This window comes from Berghia stephanieae, chromosome 3 (genome assembly GCF_034508935.2).
Source record: "Berghia stephanieae isolate SIO BIC M18660-M18661 chromosome 3, UCSD_Bste_1.3, whole genome shotgun sequence".
NCBI lineage: Eukaryota > Metazoa > Mollusca > Gastropoda > Nudibranchia > Aeolidiidae > Berghia > Berghia stephanieae.
In genome coordinates, this window is record NC_088362.1 from 95,111,272 (window position 1) to 95,130,682 (window position 19,411).

At 35.6% G+C, this 19,411-nt stretch overlaps 1 protein-coding gene across 1 annotated transcript in view; it reads right to left on the bottom strand.

The window, feature by feature from the left end:
- Window positions 1–18,787, bottom strand: part of LOC144968895 (uncharacterized) — a 70,829-nt gene extending 52,042 nt beyond the window's left edge. Inside the window, exons 1-3 of the mRNA XM_078907721.1 lie at window positions 18,087–18,787; window positions 3,509–3,640; window positions 2,644–2,731 (exon numbers count right to left, since the gene is read on the bottom strand). Of these exons, the coding sequence (XP_078763847.1) occupies window positions 2,644–2,731; window positions 3,509–3,640; window positions 18,087–18,701 (835 nt within the window). The 5' untranslated portion in view covers window positions 18,702–18,787. The remainder of the gene's footprint in view (window positions 1–2,643; window positions 2,732–3,508; window positions 3,641–18,086) is intronic.
- Between the last annotated feature and the right edge of the window lie 624 nt (window positions 18,788–19,411).

Consider the following 19,411-nt stretch of genomic DNA (forward strand, 5'->3'; position numbering starts at 1 on the left):
TAGTCGTTTATAGGGAAAATGTTCTGAGTTTGAAGAAGGTAACTTTCTGATATAAGGAATTTTAACAAGGTCGATCCGACATGTATGATGAAAAATAAATATGGCGACCAAGGGGGTTCTTTTGGTTGACTTTCTAACAGGACAGGAAGGTCTTCACTTTCCCCCCCCCCCCCCCCACCAAACATTTAGCATGTTGAAAATCTGATTCGGAAGAATGTCTAAATCCGCTGTTTAAAAGTAATCGATGGTCAAATTATGCATTATTTGGGTTATCAGACTTGTAGTTTCATGTCTGTAAAGAAACATGAGGTTGTGTCAAAAGGTCATCTTTTGTAACGTGTGTCACACAACATCTCCAAGATTAAGTTATGTAGAAAGTTTATGGATAAAACTAGTTTTTCATTGATTTCTCTAGGTTTGATAATAAATGATAATATATTTACACCTAGCACTAACAGATTAGCAGAAACATTATTTCAATGGTTCACAAAGTGTGAAGACAGTTGATTCTTTATCCACACTTCTTCAACACTAAAAAATTATAAAACTACCAGAATTTTGATTCTTGATTATCCGTTTTTCGTTTATTTTTCACTATTCAACTCAAAATAATAATAAAACGAATGTAACAATAGTTTTTCAAAATTAGTATTGGAGAATTTTTCATGGCGAATGTTAATAAAACGACCTTTTGATACAGCATCCTATTTGCCGTATAGATTGGAACAAAAAATGAAAATATCTCCATGGGGATTCGAACCCAAAATTATTCAATCTGAATGAGAATGACTCGCTACGAAATGATAGTTAAAACAAACAGGTCTGTAAACAGGGAAAAAACATTAAATATTTTGGTCAGAGAACTCGTCCTTCAAATTTCGATCGTTTAACCCCTCAAATTTGGAACTGTCGTGAAGTCCCAGGTTTGAGAGTTTTTGACAAGATGAGGGTCAGTTAATGAAATGATGTTTGAAGGGCGAGTTTTCCGCCCCAAATGTTAAATACGTGTTTCTTCAGAGTCCAGTGTATTTGGACATCAAACACCCAGCACGTGCGACATTTGCTTTGTACCGACTTTGAATTCCATCAAATTGAACCCCACTTTTAGAAGTCACCAGCCATATCAATCGTTCTATTTACCCATTGGTAATAGTCATTTATCATTTGATCCTTGCCTTTGAATAATTAATGTTCAAGCTTTTGAGTGCAAAGTAAAAAGGGAGTTCCATTTGTAAATATCGAATCAAGGCAATCATGAAATCGAGGCTTTATCATAATAGTATAATCGGGTTCCATTATAAAACTACAATTATTTCTATAGCATTTTTCTTTATGGTTTGTGTCGGCGTTTTGTAAAGAGCTCTATTTTAAATTATTGGACCAGTGCAATAGTTGTTAAATTCTGATAATTCATTCTTTTTTTATTTGTTTACGAAACCGATTTTATCTATTTGAATTGACCAATCAACTAATTGTTTCATTTCAATGGACACAACATCGGTGGTTTGTTTTTACTTTTCAAGCACGCCATTCTAGACCAAGTGGTAAATTATAGGCCACCCTCGGATCATAATCTGTAAAGTGCTTTACACAGGATCTAAATTATTAAACGCAATCTCTCAGTCATTGCTGTGTTGACGGGGGACGAATAGGACAGGGAAGGGGAGGGGGGGGGGGGGGGGGGGGCAATATGGGAGATAAACACGAGCTTTTGAGATATTTATTAAAACTATGCCTTTTAATTATATTTTGTGGGTGGCCGCAGAAAAAAAAAATTCAGAGATTTCCAGTTTAAGCCATGTGCCCCACAACAATGATTCACCATATTTTTATACATTTTTATTTTAGTAATATAAACATAAAACCGGAGTTCATCTCACTCCGGTGTCTATTTCAATAGGTTTAGAAAAAAAATTACTTGTTAATATTAGATTATCTTTCCTTTAATAGCATTCTCTTAGAATTCGTTTCAAAATAGTGAATACTTGTCTTTCAACCTTGTCACGTAGCCACTTATTATAAATGCTGATTGGTTAAATATTCACGACTCACTTCTCTCAAAGACGTAGACTAGGCTTTGACGGCTGGAATGTTGCACTTCTTCATATTATTTATATTTTTGAGATTTATATCGTACTCTCAGGACTTTGTGGAGCACTTCAATATTTTTTATTTCCGCTATCAAGACGCCGGAGCTTCCTTTGCCACCAAACTACCTTATTGTGACCCCTGATTGACTAGTGAGAACGCCGTAAAGAATTGATCAAGCCTGTGCCTGTCGGAAACACCCGAGACTACGCTCACATTGGAAGTGCAACTCCGAGACTCCGACCACATCATTCGTATCATTTCATCACGATCGCAAAAGTTCTGTAATCATCATTTACTCATTTGTAAAAAAAAATGTAATATCGCCTAACAAGCGACATGTCCCGTCCTACAGGTTAAATGTTGCTGTTGACCAGGGACCCCCTGTAAAGCGCTTTGAGCACATTTAGTGGATATCGCACTATATAAAGCTCGATTTTAATGTTTTTTATGATTTAGAATATCTAAATAGCTGAGAACTTACTTGGGTATAATGAGACTCAGGTCTATAGGAAAAAAACGTATCTGATCTATTGTTCCAATACTTTGTCTTACCTTGTACGATGATCTGGGCGTTGCTCTCTGACAATGTTTCACTTTCGAGTCGCTGAGCAAGGCTAGACAATGCTTTAGCCGAACTAACCTGTGAGAGGAATGACATGAAATCACAATGGGTTATCACAGTCAAGGAGGGTATGAGTGGGTGGAGTAGGTACCGTAGACACTGTGCTATACGCTGATATTCTTTTCTTTTGATATCAAAGCTTGTACTGTAAAGGAAGTAAAAGTTTCGGGGGCCAAAATATAACATAACTGTTTTGTTACTGTGCGGTCATAAATCTGTTTTACGGCGCATTTTACACCTTTTGACATTTTATATAGGTACTCTTTTACTTTAAATATTTTGTATTGTGAAATCATACAGAATACACGTGGAGACAGCTGACCGGCAAAGTGCTCAATTGTACAAGCAACGATGAATGATGATGATTGTATAATTAAAAGTTAGCTCACCACGTTGACTTGAAGTCACGAATAAGATGTGATTCGAAAGTTAACATACATGGAATAAACAGTCCTAACTTTGTAATTAGAAAGTCAAATTTATTAAATGATTAGACTGTCGTGTTTCACACTGATTCTTTTGAGCGCTACTTTAGGCAAACCGCCATTTACTGACAAACCACCTCTCGTCATTTTGAAGATAACTTTTCTACCTCAAAGGTCTATTTATTTATAACGTTCAATCTCAATCTTCAAGACATAATTTTGGAAGTTGGGTTCATCTTTATCAATCGTTATTCAAATAAAAGGAAAATTCGTTTAAATATGAAACAAATATTTTGTCATTGGATGGAAGTCTTGATGGAAAAGCTTTTCAATAATGTAAGAAATCGATATATAGATAATATGCGCTTACAGCCACTGATTTGTCGTCAGAGGGCGCTTCTACTAGGTCAGCAGTGACATTCCCAAGAAAGGATGAAACGGTCTCCACCTGGGTCGTAGGGTTGCTTAAGTTGACTTGAAGGGCAAGCTTTAGGGTCATGCTCTGTCAAAATACAAATTCCGATAAAATCATACGTTTCAATTTCGATTTTATAGAACTTTATGTAAAAACGGTAAAAATGATGCTGAGTTAAAACTGTTGAAAATTGTTGAATCAAATATTATGGGCTTTGTCGTAAGATGCATAAAATCATAAATATCACAATGCTACTAACATACTAAAATGCAACTTGCCGGTGTCTAATGCAAAGCCTTATAATAAGTTTCCTCATAAATATCTGGCAATATGATAATACAGCTAAAAACCTGCAGATTATTAAAACTGCCTTCAGCTATTAAAGATGCTACCATTGAAAAGGTATTATTCTTTACTCGGGAATAAAGGCGATTCACACGGCTCTGATTATCTCTAAACCGCAACCCGACGGACGATTCAACATGCTCAATCTTTGTAGATCCATGGTATAAACCAAGTGACCATAACATTTGGAGTAAATTCATTCTCAATGACAGAATTATCATGCTTTATTTGAAGGAAAATACTTTAAAAATAAAATCTAGTAACCATTTTCATGATGAAAATTTGAGTCTTGAGTCAATAAGAGAAAGGTTGGAAGACATTTGACAAAAAAAAATTAAATTTGGCCAATTATTTGAAATTCACGTTTGACACGCGTGTCATAAAGACGACTGCTTTGACATCTTCTTTTGAATCACTTGAATAGATATATATATATATATATATATATATATATATATATATATATATATATATATATGTATGTATATATATATATATATATATATATATATATATATATATTATAAATATATATATATATATATATATATATATATATATATATAATAAGCAATAGAACACTGTATGAAAAATGCAATGAAAGACCCTTATCCATTCAAATCCTGGAGGCAAGATGGCGGCTTCCTGGGCATATACTCAGAAGAGATGAAAATGTACCAGCTAATAAAGCCATGAATACGTTTTTCACCCCATCTGGACACAAGAAATATCAAGGTAGACCACACACGTCAATTTATACCGTCCTCAATAGAGACCTAAAACGCCTTCAAAATAACAAAGTATTAAAATCAAAGGAAGACCTTACGAAATTAGCATCCACAGCAAAAGACCGTGAACTGTGGAAAAAATGACACGGATGATTAGAGAGGCAGCCGAGGCGTCCCGATCGGCCTTAAAGTAAGTCAGTAAGTCATATACATATACACACATATATGTATATATGTAATGGGTTGGAGCATATTTTTCTTACCCGATAGGAAAAGGAAGCTCTGTGTCACATTTCCGCCACAACTTCTATTATGATCATGTAAATGGATTAGAATCTTGCATCATGTGAATGGAATGAAATTGACGTTAATTGTTGTTATTGTTTTAACTAGCCAATTTTATGATACGTTCTCACTAAATTCAATCAATAAAACAATAAACGTTCAAGGTTAATATAGTTTTATTCATTTGTACGTTATATCCGGCTGGTGGATGTTATGAGCTTTTTGTCTAAATGCATAGCATCAATACACAAAAGCCATAGCACTCTGAAAACACATTTTTCGCGCTTCGACCAGAAATAAAATTCTACTCCCTTTATTTTAATATACATTTTATTGCCCCATTAAGGCGGCTCTAGATTTCGGTATTACAAGAATAAAAACTAATTCAAATTATGCGGCTATAGTCTTGTTGTATGATACCTGCCTTCAGACCGGAAGGTACAAGGGTTGGGTCCCGCTCTAAGCGAGGCATAATTAAGTTCTCTAACCGTACTCAGAAGGTATATAATTGATAATTGAGCTTTATATAGCTCTATATCCACTAAATGTGCTCAAAGCGCTTTACAAGGGACGCCTATCAACAGCAACATTAAACATGTAGGACGGGACATGACGCCTGTTAGGCGATACAATTTTTTGGACAAAGACAACGCTGTTAACGGCCAGGTACTCATTTTACACCTGATTAAGGTGAGAGAATGTGAGTAAAGAGCCTTTTCCAAGGACTCAACTATGCGCCGAGCGCGAGGCTCGAACCCAGGACATTCCGATCCCAAAGCGAGTGTCATACCACTAGACCACATAGTATAATGACTACCTGGTCGTTAACAGCGTTGATGTCTATCGAAAAAAATGTAATGTCGGCTACAGGCGAAATGTCTCACCCCACATGTTAAGTGTTTCATCGGTAGACCTGTGAATTCTCAGTCAATTAACTGAAATCAGTCAATTCGTCAAATTCAAATATTAAAAAAAAGGAAGCAAGAAATGAAGAAAGAAAGAATTCATGAATAGTAGTTGAATGACCGTAAAGTAATTAGGAATGTTCCACACCGCTACTCAAAGCTCATGGGCCTTTTATTTTAACGATGGATATATTGGCATGGCTAAGCGACACTTTTTAGAATAGAATTGCCGTGTCTGAACACATCCCAGTGTATTTTCAACAGCCTTCGTGAAATTATTTTTTCCCTTTCCAAACCTGTCGTGATCCCAATGGTAGCCAATTTTAACTGAGCCACTGAGCGATAAATTTTAATGTTTCGTCTAAGCCAAAATTGACGACATTTACCTGCAGGGAAGTAAAAGTATGAAAAAGGTAAAATGCGAAAGCCGGATGCGCGTTATGTAGACACCTTCAAATCGAAAGTTAGGGATTGCCTCACATTGTAAACAAACTGGTTGACCGTTTCTAGTTTCTTCACAATGGTAACAATGGTAAGCAGCCTAATTAATTCTCGCGCAATTTAGTTTTCTGCCATTGTTTTGCTCAAGCGAGCTTGCTGTTTACCTTTCATTTCGATTCTTTGGATTTTACCGCTACGACGAATTACGAAGAGTTTCAGTCTCAGTCAATTTTTATAGAGCTCATTTACAGGTCTACATCGGCTAGGGACACCCCTTGTAATGCGCGTTGAGTACATTTTGTGGGTATTGCCCTATATAAATGCTCAAGTTTAATGGTTATATATATATATATATATATATATATATATATATATATATATATATGCATACATACATATTATAGTTAAATAATAAATTAATCACTTGATTGGTGAGTTGCGTGAAAAGAAACCTGATTATGTGATAATGTTTTAGTTCCAATAAGCACTTTGTCATCGCGATATAATCATGTTTCAATCAATGTGCTTTGCCGTTTTTGTCATCGGAGATGGATAACGCAAAAGGGTTCATTAATATGTTAAAGCGACCACTCACCATTATCTCTGTTCACTGTTTACGAACAATGACTTTAAAGTGGCGCCTGGATAAAAAAGTTCATGTCGAAATGCCATCTAATGGATGGTGATGTTTCATTAGACACCAGATCTGTCGTACACTGACAAAACACATTTTGTGTAATCTTGGTCAGAAAACATTTTTTTCAAATATCGACTGATTGAAATAACCTGAAACTTGTCAAAGAATGTCAAACCTGTCTTCTCTTTAAGCCGAAACTTTTTTACGAAAGGACTAATTTTCCTTGAAGTAACAAAACATCATTTTAAAAAAAAATCATTTTTGGCAAAAACAACTTCTTTAGAGAACACATCATCAACAATGCCGCATGAATTGAAAATTTGCTAGAAAAAAAATCACTTTAACCCTTGGCAAACATTTTGAAGATGAGGCAGACTGGTCATGCTCTTTGAATGGATGTTGATATCATATCAAAACCTGTCCTCAGAGAGACTTCATGGGAGAAAAAGAGAAAAGGTCCAGAGAAAGGGACTCAGAGAGTAAGCATAAAAAAGGAGGATGTAACAACAGGATTAGATATGGGATTAAGTAAAACAGATAGAAATTGATCGGAAATGACATGCTCTATTTCATCGCTTTAATATAGTGCTGTTGAACCAAAAGAATAAGTAAATAAGATAATATCTGATACATTTTGGTAAATTGAGCTCATCTTAATCTATCAGTATATAAACAGGGTTTCTATAAAATCTTACCCTGATTTCAAATGCTTATTATTCTAAAACCGACATGACACGCGTCTGGTTTTCACCATTTTCTAGAAGTTATATATATATATATATATATATATATATATATATATATATATACATTTATATATATATATATATATATATATATATATATATATATATATATATATATATATGTCACAGTAAAGGTTGTTCACAATTATCTTATTAAATTTTATTTTATTAAGAACTGAATTCATCTCACTCCAGTTATATTTCGGTAGGCTTAGATAAACTTTACCTTCTAATATTAGATCGTCTTTCCTTTTATAGCCTTCCCTCGAATTAATTTCTAATTAGTGAATACTTTTCGTTCTACATTCTGTCACGTAGCCACTTATTATAAAAGCTGATAGGTCTAACATTTGACACTCACTTTCTCTCCACAATCTATGCCGGACGGCCAGTCACTCTATTCCTATATATATATTGTAAGATTTTTATCTTTTGAGACTTTGTAGATATTATATCTACACCATTAAGACGCCGGAGCTTTTAACTTTGATTGTATAATCTTCAAGGATCAAACCCAAGCCCGTTGTACTACACTATAACTTCTTACCAATTGCCTGGAAGTGGAATTTTACGAGTCCAATCCTGTTATCAGAGGAATAGATCATCCAAGCCCATCAACTGCCTGGAAACGTAAACTTATGAACCTGACATATTATCATAAGTTACGTAAAATATTCATATCTCTATTTGTAACTGCCACGATCACTGTTTATCTCTTTTAATTAAATTTCATCATTATTTTTATTTCATTGTAAACAAATCGTTACTTGTTTTTCATTTATAGTAACTAGTAAATTCTGGGGCCTCATTCTACATATATCTTTATGCATAGTCGAGTAGCTCTTTACTCACTTGAGACCATGACATTTTGGAGGGGACACATATAAAGAATTGAATTTATTTAGTTACTTATATCTATTTCATCTAACTTTAAAGTTTAAATTGTAAAACTCTTAATTGCCCCACTTGATCATATTTTAATTGAACTCCCTATTTACAGGATTAATTTTTTTTTCTTTTTCATTTCTTCATTTAAATGGAATAGCAATTTATCCATTCATTCTTTCATTCAAATTGAATAGCATTTTATTGATTCATTCCTTCATTCATTTATTCATTTATAAATTATTCATTCATTCATTGTTCATTCATTTATTTATTCATTCATTCATTCATCCATTCATTCGTTTATTCACTCATTTATCCAATCATTCATACATTTCCTCCCTTCATTCTTTCATTCATACATTATCCATTCATTCATTCATCTATTCACTCAGTTTTTCATTCATTCATTCATTCCTTGTCCACTTTGTTATTATATCACTCATTTCATTTTGTTGTTTGCCTCATTCATGAATTGTTTTCAATATGTTTACATTCCATAACGATTCATTCACCTATCATCCAATCACTCATTGTTGTGAACACATTTTGTAACTATTGTAAATCTTACGATATTTTATTGTTTTGTATTTCAGACATCACTGTTAAACACTCTTCAATGCCTAATTACAATTGTTGAACAACCATTGAACAATAGAGAGGTCCCAGCCACGAACTGAGTTGGTAGATATATCCTTCATTATTCTCTTTTACATGAGTTGGGCATCACATAGTAACTATAGACATCGTGATTTGTTTTGCATAGTGATTTGTTTTAAATGCATTTTTGGCATATTACTGTTACCGAAAACCACTTATATATTATGTTCTGAAAAGTGAGTCTTTAAAAAACTAAATAATAATAAAAGGAGTCTACTTGCCGTCGTGTTATATTTAGTGATAGATAACTTGGGATTATTTTGGCATCCTATTATTGTTATCCCACTCTAGTATATTAGCGTCATTGCGAATAATTGTACACAAACTAACGACGAGTCACACACATTGGTGATACATTTTTCGTAGTAACATAGTTTAGAGTACACGCGATTGACACATTGTTATTGACTCAAGTCATAATAACTACGCATTGTATTGACACATTGCTTTATAAGATATAACGATAAAAGGCATCAAATTCAACATACATAATAAGTTGAAATAAGAGAGAGAGATTTCTAAAAATAGAACAGTTCATTCCAGTAAGTGTAAATAAATAAAACAGTCAGTAACAGTATCCTGTCAATATAATATATATAAAACATCGTAACTAATTTATTGCAACATGGAAGCATATAAAAGATACTTAAGTCTCGCAAAGGACTTAGAAATACCCCAGGAAAGAATATTTTCATGGTGCGAAGAGAAAGTAAAAGAAGAAAAAGAACATGAAGAAAGAATTCGTAGAGAAGAAAATGAAGAAAGAATTCGTAGAGAAGAAAATGAAGAAAGAATTCGTAGAGAAGAAAATGAAGAAAGAATTCGTAGAGAAGAAAAAGAACATGAAGAAAGAATTCGTAGAGAAGAAAAAGAACATGAAGAAAGAATACGTAGAGAAGAACGAGAAGAAAGAGTCCAAGAAAGAGAACTAAAAAGACAAATATCTTTAGCAGAAGAAGAAACCAAAAGGACCCAAATGATGCTGGAAATTGAAAAAACAAAAACCGGTCATGAAAGAAAACATAATAATAGTGATGAATTTTTCGTGAAACTTCCACGGATGCCAACATACGATGAACGCTCAGACTGTTTAGAATCCTTCTTACACCGATTCGAAGTTCAGGCTAAAGGTTATCGTTGGCCAGAAAGCAAATGGGCCACAGCCTTGATTAACTGCTTATCTGGAGAACCGCTAAAAGTTTTCTATACCTTAACAACTGAAGATGCAGATGACTATGGAAAAATTAAAGACGCTCTACTAAAAAGATTTAGATTAACGGAAGATGGTTACCAGGAAAGGTTTCACACTGCAAAACCGGAAAGTGGAGAAGACTTTAATACATTCGTGAACCAAATTACTCAATTTCTAAATCGATGGCTTGAGTTGGCAAACGTAAAACAAGACGACTTTGCAGGCCTTTACTATCTCACGCTGAAGAATCGAATCTATCAAGCTTGCAACCCAGATTTAGTCGCATTCTTTAAAGAGAGAAAGCCAGAAAACTTGGACAGATTAAAAATCTACGCAGAAAACTTTAACAGCGCACATCCATTGACACCCCTTAGCAGAACATTGAAGGAACCATACTACGCTGCTGCTGCTCAGAGTCCAGGTACACCTAAAGTTCAATACTCAAATAGAACGAGCCGATCAATCACTCGGAACACGCAAGTGAAACAGGATGACCATAGTAACAAACCATGGAACAAACAGTTCAATAGAGACCATAGCCGACCCTACCAAAACAAAACAAGAAATAGCACTGACAATAATACTGAGTATAAGAAAACCAACAAACCTATAATTAAATGTCAATATTGTGGAATGAAAGGCCACACAGCAGACAAATGTTACAAAATCGTGGGATATCCAAAAGAAACTGCAAATGCATCACTCCAAACAAGTGTAAACAATCAGACACGAGTAATGTCAGGAGAAAATATAAATGTGTATTGCGTGAAAGGTATGCCACTTTTAACACAAACTCACAAATCAGGATCGCTATCTTTTTGTGAAGGCAAAGCTAATGGAACCGATTGCAAAATATTGAGAGACACAGGATGCAGTACAGTAGGAATAAAAGCATCTTTGATCAATGACGAAGACAAAACTGGAAAAACGGTACAATGCATCACATTCAGTGGCACAGTCGAAACCTTTGAAACAGCTAATGTGTACATAGAAACCCCATACTATACAGGAATAGTGGAATGCTGTATACTTCCCAACCCCGTCGCTGATGTTATTGTTGGCAATATAAAAGGTCTTAAAGACAACCCAACAGATGTAAAAGAATGGTCATTAACCCAAGAAACAGCTTGTCTAGCAGAAACAAGAAAGATGACTAATACAACAGAGAAGCCAATGACTATTTCTCTTGAACCACAACAATTTGACAGGAACACGTTCATTGAAGAACAGAAAAAGGACCCGACTTTAACTTCATATTTCAATATCGCAAACAAAGGGACGAAATCAAAAGTTGAATACATCATTGAAAAAGATATTCTGTTCAGGTTACATAGGAAAAGAAACAAAATAGCTAAACAACTGGTCACGCCGAGTATTTACAGAAACAAAATCCTTGGAATAGCGCACGATTCAATAACTTCTGGACATCTTGGGAGCTCTTCCACATTGAAGAGAATATCCGAGAATTTCACATGGCCTGGAATTACTAAAGACGTCCGAGAATATGTGAAATCGTGTGACACATGCCAAAGAAGAGTCGCAAAAGGCAGAATACCGAGATTGCCATTAGAGACAACCCCAGTTATTGAAAAAGTTTTTCAAAAAGTTGCAATTGACATTATAGGCCCTTTAACAAAATCAGATAGAAACCATACACATATACTAACACTAGTCGATTACGCAACCAGGTGGCCAGAAGCGATAGCATTGAAATCAACTACATCGGATCACATAGCTGAAGCATTGATGACAATTTTTACTAGAATAGGCATACCAAATGAGATACTGTCGGACAATGGACCCCAATTTACATCACATATGATGCATGAAACCATGAAACTCATGGGAATCCAACACTCATTCACAACTCCCTACCACCCCCAAGCAAATGGTCTTTGTGAAAGATTTAATGGCACTCTAAAGAATATGTTAAGAAAAGTGTCAGCAGAAAAACCAGATGATTGGGACAGATACTTACCAGCAATCCTATTTGCATATAGAGAAATACCCCAAGAATCTACAGGCTACTCCCCATTTGAGTTGATGTATGGACGATCACCTCGCGGCCCGATCAATATAGTAGCCGACATTTGTAAAGGGAATGAGGAGGACAATAACGAAATTATGTTTGCTTACGAATATGTAAGAAACCTGAAAGACAGAATAGAGGATACATGTAAGCTAGCACAGGAATCCGTCACTAAAAAAGCAGAGAAATACAAGAAATACTCCGATCGAAAAAGCAAGTCAAGAAAATTTGAGATTGGTGACAAAGTACTAATACTCTTACCCGATGACTCGAGTAAACTTTTAGCTACATGGAAAGGACCATTCAATGTATTAGCAGTACGATCTGGTGTTAATTACGAGATTCAAATTAACAACACAACAAAGACATTCCATGCAAACATGCTAAAAAAATATATTCGATAGAGACAGATTATCACAACCAATATTTAACCATGTTGAAGCTGCAAATGTAGGATTAATCATCGAAACTTACAGCGATGATGTCGAACTACAACACACCCCACAACACGGTAACTCTAAAAATAGTACAATTAATGACGTCACAATCAATCCTCAACTAAACGAATGTCAGAAACGAGAAATCAGGTCATTATTAGAAAAGTACCAGTCAGTCTTTACAGACGCACCCGGACATACAACATTAGTGGAACACGACATAAAGTTAACCACATCTACCCCTATCAACGTGAAAAACTATCCTATTCCATTTCACGCACGAGAACAAGTTGAAAAGGAAGTTAAGGATATGCTAGATACAGGAATAGTTAGATATTCTTCAAGCCCATACTCATCACCAATAGTAGTAGTGAAAAAGAAAGACGGATCGATAAGGCTATGTATCGACTTTCGCAAATTAAATGAAGCAACAGTGTTTGATGCAGAACCAATACCAAATCAAGAGAATTTATTTGCTGCCTTATCTCAAGCAAAATACATGACAAAATGTGATCTTTCTAGAGGTTACTGGCAGATTCCACTGAAAGAATCATGTAAGAAATACACAGCATTTCAATCACCATTAGGATTGTTAGAATTTAACTATATGCCATTTGGATTATCGACAGCCGCATCGACATTCCAAAGAATGATGCGTATGTTATTAAAAGACATCCCGTCTACACTCTCATACTTTGACGACGCATGTATTTTCTCAAACTCATGGACTGATCACATGACAACCTTAGAATTAGTGCTTGAAGCATTAAAACGTAATTCGTTAACAACAAAACCGTCAAAAACAAGCATTGCATTTTACAAAATTGATTTTCTAGGTCATACCGTTGGTCATGGGACACAGACACCCGAGACAGAAAAACAAACAAAAATCGCACAATTGCAACCACCTAAGACAAAAAAAGAAGTACGCAAAGTACTTGGGCTCCTAAATTTTTACAGGAAATACATTTACAACTTCGCGCACATCGCGACACCGCTAACAAATCTGACAAAGAATGGGTCACCGAACAAAATTGTTTGGACAGAAGCGTGTCAGAATAGCTTTAACCAATTAAAGGCATTACTCTGTTCAGAACCAATTCTTAAATTACCCGACATATCAAAAGAATTTGTTGTAAGAACTGACGCGTCTGATAAGGGCATCGCAGGTGTACTATTACAGGAGCATGAGGGAACTCTAATGCCTTGCTTATATGCAAGCAGAAAATTATTGGACAGAGAATCACGATACTCTGTAATAGAGCGTGAAGGACTGGCCATCGTCTTTGCTTTAAAGACATTCAGCAGATATCTACTGCTAAAAGAGTTTGTGGTCGAAACGGACCATAAACCACTCACGTACATAAGAAATAACAAAATGAATAATAGTAGAGTACTAAGGTGGAGTCTATTTTTGCAAAATTACACTTTCAGTATCTCTCACATACCAGGCTGTGAAAATATTCACGCCGACCTACTTTCTTGATTAGTGTAATGACGTGAGAAGGGTATAACTTAACCTCCCATGCATACTGTTAGTTACCTCGAAAATTATGCCAAATCAGAACGCACAATTTCGATAATTTTATTTGTAAACATGATGACCCAACTTAATGTAACATTGAGTATTGTTTGGATATATATACCATACCCATTCATGATTTGGGAAATCTTCTCTTTATCTATTATTGTTATGAATTTTCACTCATTTAAGATTAATAATTGAAATGTCAATATTCCATTTACATTTTCATTCATTTCATTCAGTAAATTACCTTCATATCATCGACTTAAATCATGCTTCATTGCCATCACTATTGTTTATCACAATGATTTGTAATCACATTGCCATCATGTTGTTCATCACAATGATTTGTAATCACAATCTTTCATTGTTATTGTCACCCATTCATATACCTACGTTAATATAAACATTTCCATGTCTAGTTAATAAATAATTTAATTGTAGCACAAATCATAACAATGGATTAATGCTAGAGTATCATGATAGTAAATTTACTTCCGTTTGTAAAATCTATCTTTCCCATAATGGTTAAAGAGTATATTTTAAACGTGGGTGGGGGGTGTCACAGTAAAGGTTGTTCACAATTATCTTATTAAATTTTATTTTATTAAGAACTGAATTCATCTCACTCCAGTTATATTTCGGTAGGCTTAGATAAACTTTACCTTCTAATATTAGATCGTCTTTCCTTTTATAGCCTTCCCTCGAATTAATTTCTAATTAGTGAATACTTTTCGTTCTACATTCTGTCACGCAGCCACTTATTATAAAAGCTGATAGGTCTAACATTTGACAATCACTTTCTCTCCACAATCTATGCCGGACGGCCAGTCACTCTATTCCTATATATATATTGTAAGATTTTTATCTTTTGGGACTTTGTAGATATTATATCTACACCATTAAGACGCCGGAGCTTTTAACTTTGATTGTATAATCTTCAAGGATCAAACCCAAGCCCGCTGTACTACACTATAACTTCTTACCATTTGCCTGGAAGTGGAATTTTACGAGTCCAATCCTGTTATCAGAGGAATAGATCATCCAAGCCCATCAACTGCCTGGAAACGTAAACTTATGAACCTGACATATTATCATAAGTTACGTAAAATATTCATATCTCTATTTGTAACTGCCACGATCACTGTTTATCTCTTTTAATTAAATTTCATCATTATTTTTATTTCATTGTAAACAAATCGTTACTTGTTTTTCATTTATAGTAACTAGTAAATTCTGGGGCCTCATTCTACATATATCTTTATGCATAGTCGAGTAGCTCTTTACTCACTTGAGACCATGACAATATATATATATGTGTGTGTGTGTGTGTGTGTGTGTGTGTGTGTGTGTGTGTGTGTGTAAGCCCATTAGCCATAGACCCACAATATACAACCAAAACTTCAAAGGACCTATTTCTCGCTCCTTCTACTTTGGAATAGCTGCATGAAACGGAAAAACCAAAGGTTACAACGTTTCATAGCCCAGATTGGCAGACCATAATAGTACACGGAAGAAACTCCCTCCCCCCCCCCCTCCCCCCGAGTATTCTAAAATTGCTTAGAGACATAATATCAAAGATTGCACTTATCCGAAAGTAAAAGACATATGGTCATAAATTTGGTGGGCCGGGGGGGGGGGGGGCGGGGGGCACTGAAAAATGTAATTGAGAGAGAAATAGGCAGTCTATAAGATAATGCTTTGTGTTCGCAGATTACTATCTATATAGATATGTTACATGGATGATATTTCAGTTAGACAATCCGCCTCCACGTATTTTTAAAAGACACCGTTTCAGACAGGTGGAGTAAAATGGACTCGATAGCCTGGTCACCTGACATTTCTCAGTATGACTTTTTCCAATGGAAAACAGACATCAAAGACATTCAGTCCCCACACTTGGTGTTGTAAAGCCTATTGTGAGAACAGGGCTGTTATTGAATGCAGCACGTCACAAAAGATACAAACCGCACGGAAAGAACTAAAAAGGAGGTTGGAATTGCTTGTACTTTGTCATAGCAACTATATTGAGGCACATTGATTATAAGAAAATGGTAGACAAAATGTAACACGTGTTTGTATTGATATGTCCACATTTAAAGTAGATATTGATTATTGCAGCGTTTTTCTATCAAATGTTATTGAACAGGGGTTGACTTTATGGACACCCTGTATATCTCTGAATCTCTCTTTAGAAATCAAACAACATTTAGTTTTCTCAAAATCATAACGATTGATTTTGTGCGATATACTCATAACTGAACTTGAGACTTAAAGAGTTTAGTAGGTCAATCCAACTGATGGGTTGAGAGTACTAAACATTAACCAATCAGAATATTCTATGTTATTTAGCCCTTTTCGTCTCTTTGACTATTAATTTCCGGTGAAATGACAAACATTCCTAAATTCCATAGCTACCTAAGTACATCCAAACAGACAAATAAGAAGTCCCATAATTAGTGAGTATTTATCACACTATTTTGACCGTTGATGAAGGAATTGCATCACAATACCCGACGAATCAATACATTTTTTTCTATTGCCTGCGTTGAAATTGCGAGTGGTGCTCAGGATTTGTGAGCTGTTTGCTTCAGGTGATAGGCAAGTATCAGTTGATATCAGGGGCAAAATATATTTTTCCCCATATTTTTGAGTAAAAGCAAAACAAAACTAAACTGATTATTCGACTAGTCTTAATAAAATATACGATAACTCAAGTAATTTTCAAAAGTGCATGCAATGTTTGTTGACTAAATAACCCAAGATTTATACTATAAGACAAAAGGCATCCATGTCAATAACTTGTCAGACATAGCAACAAGAGGTCAAGGAGGAACCATAAATTTACTAGTCTTTGAGATTATGTGAAATTTGTCTACCCAGCATGGTGTTACATGCCAGAAAAAATAAATGAAACATCAGGCAATTTTGCATTGTTCATTGAGGACAATGGATAATGTTTTTTAGAGTGATAAAACCTAAAACTTCATATCTTTTTGCAAATTCAAATCTAAAAAGTAGATATCACTTTTTATGAATCAGTCTTGTTAACTCAGTTTATATTGAATGATCAAAAAGAAAAAGAAAGAAAACACTGCAAAAGATTGCCAAACATTGACTCTTATTTTTTTTTGTACACAGTATTTGATTCATGTCAAATGCAGCGTCAGTATTTTGTTGTGTGATTTTTAGTCAAAGGCTTTTGTCATTCAATACAAAACTTCTTCATAAAACCATCGCTATTAGGTTTTGATCAAGAGATATATTTTAGCTTTCGTCCAGAATCTCTTTTTTTACCACTGAAGTATAATGTCTGTTGTCCTTCATAAATTCTATTATTCCAGAAACTCTTCTGTCGCCCAAACTAAAAAAAGGATTTGGTTTGTATGCGTTTCTGTAACGGTTTGAGTTTAACGGAAAGGGGTGTTAACCCTTTGCCAACCCCCAACCTGGAGGACCAGGTGACTCAAAGATGGGGGAATCACACACCACGAGGAACATGGAGAAGAATTAAAGAAGCTGATATTCAGAGAAGTGGTAAGACCTGGAATGAGATTTAAAAGTTAGCTCAGGATAGAGACAGATGGAAACTGTTTGTCTGTCGCCTATACCCTGACCCAGGAAAAAAAGGAAATGATGATGATGATGATTATGAAGTATAATGCTATTTAAATGGCTGATCTTAACGACTAGAGATAAAATTAACAAAAATATTTACCTGATCACAGAGTAAACCACTAAACCCAGAAAGACACGTGCATATAAAACTATCGGCGTCGCTGGCGTTGAGTTGACATCCTCCACTATTAAAACATGGATTAGGTATACAAGCACTTTTAAAGGTGGACGTTTGAAGAGGTGATAGCTGAGTGGTTGGTGGGTTTGTAGTAGGTGGAATAGTGGTAGGTGGTATTGTAGTAGGTGGGATTGTGGTTGGTGGTATTGTAGTAGGTGGATTTGTGGTTGGTGGTATTGTAGTAGGTGGAATAGTGGTTGGTGGTATTGTAGTAGGTGGAATAGTGGTTGGTGGTATTGTAGTAGGTGGAATAGTGGTTGGTGGTATTGTAGTAGGTGGAATAGTGGTTGGTGGTATTGTAGTAGGTCGAATCGTGGTTGGTGGTATTGTAGTAGATGGAATAGTGGTTGGTGGCATTGTAGTAGGCGGGATTGTGGTTGGTGGTATTGTAGTAGGTGGAATCGTGGCTGGTGGTATTGTAGTAGGTGGGATTGTGGTTGGTGGTATTGTAGTTGGTGGGATTGTGGTTGGTGGTATTGTAGTTGGTGGATTTGTAGTAGGTGGGATTGTAGTAGGTGGGATCGTGGTTAGTGGCATTGTAGTAGGTGGAATCGTGGTTGGTGGTATTGTAGTAGGCGGTATTGTAGTAGGTGGAATAGTGGTTGGTGGTATTGTAGTAGGTGGTATTGTAGTTGGTGGTATTGTGGTTGGTGGTATTGTAGTAGGTGGAATAGTGGTTGGTGGTATTGTAGTAGGCGGTATTGTAGTAGGTGGAATCGTGGTTGGTGGTATTGTAGTAGGTGGAATCGTGGTTGGTGGTATTGTAGTAGGTGGGATTGTGGTTGGTGGTATTGTAGTAGGTGGGATTGTGGTTGGTGGTATTGTAGTAGGTGGGATTGTGGTTGGTGGTATTGTAGTAGGTGGGATTGTAGTTGGTGGTATTGTAGTTGGTGGGATTGTAGTTGGTGGTATTGTAGTTGGTGGATTTGTAGTTTGTGCGATTGTAGTAGGTGGTATTGTAGTTGGTGGTATTGTAGTTGGTGGATTTGTAGTTGGTGGATTTGTAGTAGGTGATTGTGTGGTGATTGTGTAGGATGGTGGTGTATGTGTAGGTGGATTGGGTTGGTGGTATGTAGTAGGTGGATTGTGGTATGGTGGAGTAGGTGGATTGTAGTGTGTGGTATTAGGTGGATTGTGTTGGTGGTATTGGTAGGTGGAAGTGGTTGGGTGGTATTGTAGTAGGGTGATTGTAGTAGGTGTATGTTGGTGATGGTGTAGTAGTAGTTGTGTTGGTGGATTGTGTGGTG